Source organism: Cricetulus griseus, chromosome 4 (assembly GCF_003668045.3).
Source record: "Cricetulus griseus strain 17A/GY chromosome 4, alternate assembly CriGri-PICRH-1.0, whole genome shotgun sequence".
Taxonomy (NCBI): Eukaryota; Metazoa; Chordata; class Mammalia; order Rodentia; family Cricetidae; genus Cricetulus; species Cricetulus griseus.
This window is the reverse complement of record NC_048597.1, coordinates 71,779,951-71,789,233: the sequence shown is the minus strand read 5'-3', so window position 1 is coordinate 71,789,233 and position 9,283 is coordinate 71,779,951. Positions and strand designations below refer to the sequence as shown.

Genomic DNA, 9,283 nt, shown 5'->3' with positions numbered 1-9,283 from the left:
GCTTCAATAACACCAGCCTGGACTACATGAAACCCTGACTCGAAAAAAGGAGGGAGAAGGACAGAGCTGAACTCAAAGGAGCTGGCTTTCTTACTTGAAAGAGTGAGTAAATAAGTGGAGGGACTGCAAACAAAGATTCCCCATGGTCAGGAGGGTGCATGTCAGGGCCTGATCCCTCTGAGGCTTTGGCCATTGTCTAGGGAGGAGTCTGGCACCCCCCAGCTGAGCCAAACAGCAAGGTCTCTTTCTAGCATCCACTTTATTGTGACTTCCGGTCAGCCTGGTGGATGTAGTTCCAATCAAATACCTCTGAGGAAGAGAGACCAGAGCCTTGGGTGTCCTCATGCCATGCTATTGCTCAGCTGCAAAGCGAAGTCCTGTACATGGTCCTTCAGGGTCTGGCGGGCATCTGCCTGTGCCCTCTTCTCTCGTGCCCGTTCCTGCTGCAGCTTGGTCAGTCGAAGTCTAAGCCGCTGTTCCCTACGTTTGCAGGCCTGCAGCTGGCGCTGGGCCTTGTCCAGAGCATCAAGAGCTGCTTCAGCTCTCCTCTTCCAGAGCAAGGCACTCCCCACTTGGTAGCTGTGCTCATTCTGGATGTAGGCTCCAGCAGGTGGTGGCAGCCGCAACATGTAAGCAGATGGGGAGATAGGCCGTGGCTCAAGAGGGGAGGGGTGCTGCTCTGGTGAAGGCTGGGCACTACAGCCTGCTTCCTCTGCTTGGGCACCTACCGGGCCCAGAAGATCTGAGAAGGGGCTGTTAAGGCCAGGTTCCAGCCTCACAGCTGGGGATGCAGGCAGAGTGGCAGGCGCTGAGGCTTCTTCCACAGGGAAGCAGATGATGTCAGCAGGAGGTGGAGAAAACAGGGTTGTGGGTCCTTGACCTTCAGAGCAGCTGGAGGGGAGACAGAAACTGACTAGCCAACTAAGAGCATGCCAGGACCCTCATACACCCACTTACACTCCCTAACACCTGAGCCCCTTCACTGGGTCCAGGCAGCAAGAACCCTGTTCAGTGAAGATGCTGGCACTCACCCTACAGTTCAGTCCCTCAGCCCTGGGGGGAGGGTGGGGCATCTCCCTCCTTCAGCACATACCGCTTCCTGCATCGCCGGAGCCGGCTGACATCAGGCAGGCCAGGTGGATAACCATGCCCCTTGGTCTTGGTTGTTCGACGTAACTTGGAGAAAGACTCAAATATGGTGGGGACTGCCCCTTCCTTCAGCCTGTGATACCCACTGTGGGGAAAAGCAGCCCAGATGAGGTGGAAATAAAGTGCTGCCACTTCCCCTGGTCCCAACATAGCTCCCCTCAGCACTAGGGCTATGGGCTTCATGGCACACTGCCAATAATCTGAAGAATGCCAAGTTTGGTAGAATCCAACTAGTCTGCCCTGTGAATGAGCATCCAGACTTGAAGTGAATGGACAACGCCTCCCCACCCCCGCACGGCTAGGTGGACTAGTCAGAAGTCTCTCATTTGTGGGCCTGCTGGAAGAACTAGGGGCCAAATACCCCAGAGAAAAGCTATTTTACTTTTGTGTGGATATCAGAGGCCTTCTTAAAATTATTCTCCACCTGTTTTTAAAGATTTCTTTTTTCTCCTTAAAAACATTTATGTGTATGGGTGCTTTGCCTGTACATATGACTATCCACATGCCTGGTACCCACAGAAGTCAGAAAGAGCACTAGATCCCTGGAACTAGAGTTTACTGGCTTGTGAGCCACCATGTGGATGATGGCAAATGAACCCAAGTCGTCTGGAAGAAACCAGTATCTTTTTTGTTTTTCAAGACATGGTCTCTCTGTGTAGCTTTGGAGCCTGTCCTGGAACTCACTCTGTAGACCAGGCTGGCCTCAAACTCACAGATCCGCCTGCCTCTGCCTCCAGAGTGCTGGGTTTAAAGGTGACACCAGTGACAGCTTGAAGCCTCTTAACCTCTGAGCCATCTCACCAGCCCTATTTATGAGTATGAATGTTTTGCCTACATGTACAATGTGTATGTACCACCTGTGTGCCAGGGCCCTTAGAAGTACGAAGAAGGCAAGGGATATCCCTTGGTGCTGGGAATTGAACCCTGGTTCTCTAGAAGAGTAACAAGTGCTCTACATTGTTAAGCCATCTCTCCAGCTCACCCACATTTTTTCTATCTATCTATCTATCTATCTATCTATCTATCTATCTATCTATCTATCTATGAATGACAGTGTCCCCTTGAACACAGGTCTCAACAACTCATCTAGACTAGCTAGCTGGCAGGAGCCCTGGTATCTTTTAGTTTTGTCTTCTCCAGACCTGGGAAAACTGTCTTCCCAGCCGGGAAAGGCTGTTATTCTCGGATGCTACTGGCATGGTAATCCTGGGGCCATGCTTTACTGCACACAACTGGGAAGAGGTCACAGCACCCTCGACATAGGTGTGCCTGTCTGTGAGCGTGCCAGCCAGCCGTTCATGGGCTTCACCAGGGCACAGAGCCGCCCCACTTGCCACACTCACTGCTCTGATGCCTCACCACCTGTTCAAGTGTCATCTGGCAGAAAAACCCACCTGATTCCCACCAGCTCAAAGCAGTTTTCCTCGAAGTGTTTGGAGCAGAAGTAGATGTACTCAGAGGCCGGGTCCCACAGGCCCTGGCCGCTGGGGTCCAGCCGCTGACAGTTGGCCAGCCACAAGCCGCGCCTGGGGTTGTCTTTCTTGGGAAGTCTGCAGAGCCACAAAACCGTGAGCACCAGACTGCTGCAGCCCGCGATCAGGATGCCCAAGCTCCCCAGGCAAGAGGGGCAGACCTCCCCGCGACCCTTTCGGATTACCACCCGCTAGGAGTAAACTGAGGACGAGAGAAGGAAGGAACAGGGCCTGCTTAGCATCACCTAGCAGCAAAGAGTTAGAGCTCCAAGTCCAAGGCAAGAAAGCGCCCAGTCCTTTTCGGCTGGATTCGGGACTCCTCGACCGCCCTTCACCCTCCCGCTCACAAAGTTCAAGCCTCACTTCGACCTCAGGAAGGCGCTGTCTCCTGCGCGGCCTAAAGTGCAGCAACACCAGCGCCTGCGCATGTGAGCCCTCGCGTGCCACTACGCACGCGCGCTGACCTGTGGAAGGAGATGCCGCGGTTGCGAGTCTCGCGCGTATCCCGTGTGCAGCAGCCGGCGGCGGAGCAGTGTCGCGGCATCTGGGGAAGGGGTGGGAGCTGGGTCGTGGGCGGCAGCCGGGGGGAGGGGACTGCCTTCACGCCCCGCCGCCACTCCCTCCAGAGGGCCTGAACCTGCCGGCTCCCCCGCGGCCCGACCTCGTCCCAATCCCGTCCTAACTCGTTCTATAGACTCCCGTCAGCGGTACTCACGGTCTTGCCATTGCTGCGCCGCCAAAGTCTCGCGATGGGTGGGTCAATGCGGAAGTTGGGAGCGTAGGGACTCCGTAGCGGGCTGCGACTGCCCTCAAGGGGCGGGACCGGAAGAGATCCTGGCGGGCCGGCCACCGGATGTTGGGAGTGCGGGCCGATCGTTGCCGCTGAGGTGCTTGAGATCCCCGGAGCGGCCGTGTCCTCGCTCCCTTGTTTTGTTTGTGTATCCAGGGTGACTACCGAGCGCTCGCCGTTAGGACTAAGCAGCCCCGGTGCGATCTGTAGTGCTCCCTGACACTCTGGTTGAAAGAAGATTCACCACCAAGAAAAATCTGGGCTCTTGCCTGAAAGAACCCCGCCAAGGGCCCTGGGTGACTCGGCACTTTCTGCCAACCCTGAGGATCCGAGTTTGATTTCCCTGCCCGCCATGGTTAGAAGGGAAGAACCAATGCCCACTAGTTGTCCTCTGACCCCCACATATCGCACGTGTGCATGCATGCGTATGCACAAGATAAAACGTAAAGACAAAAAAGAGTTCTTAAAGTAACGGAATTAACTGCGTCAGCAGAGGGACTGCAAACACGGCCAGGAGGGTCTGAGCCCACTGGGATTTTACCGCTGTCTCAGGAGAAACCTGGCACTCCCAGCTGGGCCAGGCAACAGGATCTCTTTCTAGCATCTACTTTGTGACATTAGCAGTCCTGGAGGGTCCATTTTAGATCAAGGTCTTTAAACCAGTGCTCAAAACTGAGTGCAATCTGGGGACATAAACATTTGCCAGCCGAGGAGGAAAGCTAATGTAGAAACCTAGGTTTCTACAGCTTGGGTGGAACCCCAGCTGCGTTCACACGCGGTGTGAGGGACTTCATTCTTCAATTTAAAACAATGTGTGTTGCCCCAATTGACTTATCTTGTTAGTAACTGAGCATATAGATATGCCTATTAATGTCTTAGAGAAAACAAATGTATTTGCTGCAGAGGAATTTAGTAGTTGGCCCTTCCAAGAAAGGCAGCTATCTAGACAGGGAACTTTGTTTTTTGTCTTGTTTTGTTTTTAAAGTACTGTATGAAGTAAAAGTAATGTTAACAGTAGGGGGGGAGATAAAGATATAACTGCCAGCCACATAGCTGCACTCAGTATTCCCCCCCCTCATTCTGCAGAATCCACAGCCATCTCTTAATAACCCTTCCCCGAGGCTGCCAGGTCCTCTGGACCTCAGAGAACACCCCTCCACACCTGCTGTCACATAGATGTGCGTAAAGGCCTCTCTGGCATGCATGAGGTTGAACTTGTGATTTAGGTGAGCCCAGGCCTCTTCAGTGGCAGTTGTTTTGCTGAGCATACACATGGCCTGCTGTTCCTTGGCCAGGTCTCCCCCAGGGACCATAAAGGGGGGCTGGTAGTTAATGCCTGCCTATCAGAAAAAAGGAAAATACAGTGGAGTTTATATTGGCCTTATAAATGACAGTTTGTTAAAAAGTTGAGAACTGTGGACCCACTTTGAACTGTAAAAGCTAGTATTATACTTTTGAAAATAACTAACATTTAACATTCTTTTAAAATTTCATGTTTCAGATTCACCCACACAGACACACACACAAAAAATTAAGGTTGTATGTGGGACAGGAGAGATGGCTCAGTGGTTAAGAGCACTGGCTGCTCTTCCAGAGGTCGAGATCCTGAGTTCAATTCCCAGCAACCACGTGGTGGCTCACAACCATCTGTAATGAGATCTGGTGCCCTCTTGGCCTACAGGCATATGTGCAGACAAAACACTATATATATAACAAATAAGTAAATCTTTTTTAAAAAAGGTTGTATGTGATTGAATCACTAATGTCAAAATAGAAATAGAGCCAGTGAAAGCATTACACACCCATACAGTCCAACATGTGAGAAGAGCAAGAACTCTATCCTAGCAAATAGATAAGGTATATTGTAAACATACAGAAAATGGAGTAGAAATGTACTTATGTGTAGAAAACACCTATTGTAATAGTAAACTCAGGCAAAGAATGTATTGGAACCCAAAGAGGGCAAACACTTGGGAATGTGCCCAGGTAGATACCTTTCCCTGGTGAGCTGCTAACAAGAGCTGGGAAGACAGCCAGGCTGGCACCCAAAAGAAGCAGGGAGAAAGGCACCAGGACTCCAGCTGGCCCTTCAGGGGCAACGCTGCCAGCTTTCTGTAGCCCTTGGATACACACATGCCCACGGTCCCTGTGCCCCCTTCTCTAGCCCTCCCACAAGACTCAGTAAAGCACAGCATGAAAAGACTTCATTCTTAAATTCAAAACAATGCATTTATCCTGATTCCCTTATTCAGTTAGAAGGAACAAGAATCTTTTCCACATGTTCATTGGCCCCACTGTCACCCAGAATTACCTGTATAACAAGAGATATGATACACTTTTGACTATGCACAGAACACTCCTTGCTCTCAAAGGGGAAAAACAAACAGCTATGGGAGAGAAGGGGACTTAGCTTCCTGGTCTTGCACACAGTTTTAATATTGTGCACATTTTTATGATTTAAAATACCTTATTTTTTTCTTTTTTGAAACAGGGTTATCTTTGTCCAGGCTAACATCAAACCTACTATGTATCCAAGGGTGACCTTGAACTCCTCCTGATCTACCTTCCCCGGGGTTACAGACACATGCCAACATGTCCAGCTACAAATGCAAATATTTTTAAACATGAAAACCAAGTCCACATTGAAACTGACAAAGAATGTAAGGAGAGACGGCTTAGTGGTTAAGGGTACTAGAGCTGCTTTTGCAGAGGACCTGGGTTCTGTTCCTTGCACCCATGTGGCAGTTCACAACCATCTGTAACTCCAGTTCCAGGGAATCCAACACCGTCTTCTGAACTCCAAGGGGCCAGGTGTGCACATGGTGCACAGACATTCCTGTAGGCCAATACACATATACATAAAATAAGCATTAAAATTTTTCAAAAACAAAAGAACTTGGTGCAAAGAGATTAGCAGGGTCCATTTGGTACTGAAAGACTGTTTCTTTGGGGGACAACATGAGCTGCAATTCATGTTTCCTCATAAGTGATATTTTTACATGCTCACAGGACCATACACACAGCTGAGAGGAAACCAACCCCTGCCAGGTACCAAGGTCTAGCATTTTTCCACAGCACTTGCCTTCAAGAGGCTGCCTTGAAGTCTTCACCTTCCTAGTGTCTCACTGAGAAAATCCATCTGCTCAAATGCATAGGCTAGGTAATTGTAGAACAGAAGGTCTCAAATGCAAGTGCTTCATGCCTCTGCCCCAAATTCTGGGATTCTGTGTGTAGACTACCATACCCAACTCCTACCGACAACCTCTTTTTTTTTGTTTTTCGAGGCAGGGTTTCTTTGTAGCTTTTGGAGCCTGTCCTGGAACTTTCTCTGTAGACCAGGCTAGCCTCAAACTCAGGGACATCCACCTGCCTCTGCCTCCCAAGTGTTGGGATTAAAGGCGTGTGCCACCGCCGCCCAGCTGCCTACAACCTCTTTAGGTGTGTAATTTTCATATGTAGAAACTTATTATATTCATTTGAGTGAGATCTGCTTGTTTTATATTTTCCTGTTAGTTAAACTGTTAAAAGTATGTCTTCCACCTGGCAGTGGTAATGCATGCCTTTAGTCATAGCACTTGGGAGACAGAGGCAGGTGTGTATCTCTGAGTTCAAGGCCAGCCTGGTCTACAGAGTGAGTTCCAGCATAACCAGGGCTACACAGAAAAACCCTGTCTCAAAAAAACCAAAAAAAGAAAAAGAGGGCTAAGAGATGGCTTAGAGGTTAAGAGCACTGACTGCTCTTCCAGAGGTTCTGAGTTCAATTCCCAGCAACCACATGGTGGCTCACAACCATCTGTTATGAGATCTTGTGCCCTCTTCTGGTGTGCAGATATACATGGAAGCAGAATGATGTATACATAATAAATAAAATTAAAAAAAAAGAAAAAAAAGGAAACGATAAAGCTCTCTGATGAACAGTAGCATATTTGGGAAATGAAATCAGAGCTAACCTTACAGCATTCATGAACTGTTTCCCCATCATTTGCTTCTGCGTGCCTGGGACTGTCTCCAACTCAGAACTCTGAAGTATCAAGCACTGATCATACACCCCATGAACTTGAGGGTGTTTACAAGGAAAGAGTACAGGTATATTCAGAAAAGTTCAAGTTGCTTAGCAAAGTCATTAACACGCTTTCCTATGGCATGATGTAAAAGCTGGTGTTCTTCCTCAAGGCCTAGGCAGCTGTTTGCTGACAGGTACAATGATGCCACAACATCCGGTCTTACCTTAAATCTAAATGGGCACCATTTCACAATCTGGATATACATTTGGCCTTGATAGTGACAATGTCTGTGACCACGTCTCCTCTGTACAACGTGCAGCAGGCCACATACTTATCTTTGTTAGGGTCATATTTGACCATCTGATTAGCTGGCTCAAAGTGGGAATTGGTGGTCTTGGCCACTGAGAGCTGCTTATGGTAAGCCTACTTGACTGAGATAACTTCGATATAGGTGGCCAGTGTAAAGTACATACAGGGATATGGCACCAGGTTCATCTGCAATTCTGTTAACCCCACTGTTGTGGGATAATCCTTCTGTATGCTGTGAATATCTGTTCCTCTCATTGGTTAAGAAAAAAGTTGTTTGGTCTATAGCATGGCAGGATAAAGTTAGGTGGGACAATCAAACTGAGGACAGGCATAAAGAAGGGTTGAGTCAAGAGAGCTGCCAGTGGGCCACACAAGAAACAAGATGCACAGGTAAAGCCACAAGCCATGTGGCAATACATAGATTAATAGAAATGGGTTAATTTAAATGTAAAAAGCTAGTTAGTAATAAGCCTGAGCTATTGTCTGAACATTTTCTGATTAATATAAATTTTTGTATGTTTATTTGGGACAGGCAGTCAGGACAGAAAAGCTCTGTCTCTGTTTATATTCCACATTTAGGGTTCCATCTTAACTAGGATTCCCTAGTCCACTGAGAGCCTTTCTATGAACACAGATTTGAACCCAGAGCCAGTGCTGTCCCCAAAGCTGTGGAAGGTCAGGAAGCCCTTAGGGCCTGTGAACAGATCTGTCTATAAGAAACCAGCATATGTGCCAATGCCTGTGAAGACCTACTTTCAACTTCTAAGCCTCAAACCCATGTCTCTGCCTCTTCAAGCTAATGGCAACTCAGGTTGTCCAGTGAACACTTTGCACTTAGAAGCAACATGGACTGTAAAAATACATTGATACTTCACAACAGACACTACAAGTAAAACTTTTGTGAACTCAGTCTGGTTTAAGGTTTGCTGAAGTAACCTACCCCCTTCATAAAGCTGACCTTCCTGGTCACATGAAACCACCACTGTGCTTCTCTTACCAGTTTGTTGATCTGGTCCAAAACCAAGATCTTAACAATCTCCTTGCCAATGGTATAATGGCCCCCGGCATACTCATTGGCACATCTTCCTTCCAGTGATCAGTAGAATGACTCTGTGTGTACTTATCTGTAGAGATACAGATATGTGCTCTGAGCCTTCCAGGTCTACTATAGCCACCAACATGGACATACTCAAGGCCTGTTCAAGTCTACAAAGTATGTACTGTACCATAGGTCAAACTGTCTCTTAGAAAATGTCTCTGAGGAGGTTTGAATGAGAATGGCCCCATAGGGTCATATATTTGAATGCTTGCTCCCTAGTTGATGGAACTATTTGAGAAGGATTAAGACGTGACCATGTTGGAAGGTGTGTGTCTTTGGAGATGGGCTTAGAGGCTTCAAAATCCCATGCCATTCCAGTTAACTTGTGGCACCCCTGCTACCCTGCTTTCTGCTTGTGGATCGGGATGTAAGCTCTCAGCTACTGCCTGCCTGATACTGTACTTCTGCCATGATAGCTCTAGCCCATTGGAACTGTGAGCCCCAAAATTAAATCCTTTCT

The 9,283-nt window shown here is 48.3% G+C and overlaps 2 protein-coding genes across 5 annotated transcripts; both read right to left on the bottom strand.

Annotated features, from left to right (window-relative positions):
• Nucleotides 1–67: 67 nt before the first annotated feature.
• Thap7 (THAP domain containing 7) lies at nt 68–3,453 on the bottom strand. Of its 4 annotated transcripts, XM_027413191.2 has the most exons (5): nt 3,337–3,447; nt 3,086–3,165; nt 2,544–2,699; nt 1,094–1,234; nt 68–891 (listed from the first exon to the last, which is right to left on the bottom strand). In XM_027413191.2, exons 2-5 carry the CDS (start codon nt 3,163–3,165, stop codon nt 342–344), a joined length of 927 nt encoding a protein of 308 aa, XP_027268992.1. In that variant the 5' UTR covers nt 3,337–3,447; the 3' UTR covers nt 68–341. The 4 variants fall into 4 exon arrangements, with proteins under 4 accessions (XP_027268992.1, XP_027268998.1, XP_027268994.1 ...); XM_027413197.2 differs by lacking the exon at nt 1,094–1,234 and having other exon boundaries at nt 3,337–3,453; XM_027413193.2 differs by lacking the exon at nt 3,337–3,447 and having other exon boundaries at nt 2,985–3,104.
• Nucleotides 3,310–7,979, bottom strand: LOC107978411 (tubulin alpha chain). Its single transcript, XM_035444146.1, is given in 5 exon segments — nt 3,310–3,635; nt 4,471–4,547; nt 4,549–4,751; nt 7,639–7,679; nt 7,682–7,979. Coding segments are annotated over 5 exon segments (945 nt in total).
• Between the last annotated feature and the right edge of the window lie 1,304 nt (nt 7,980–9,283).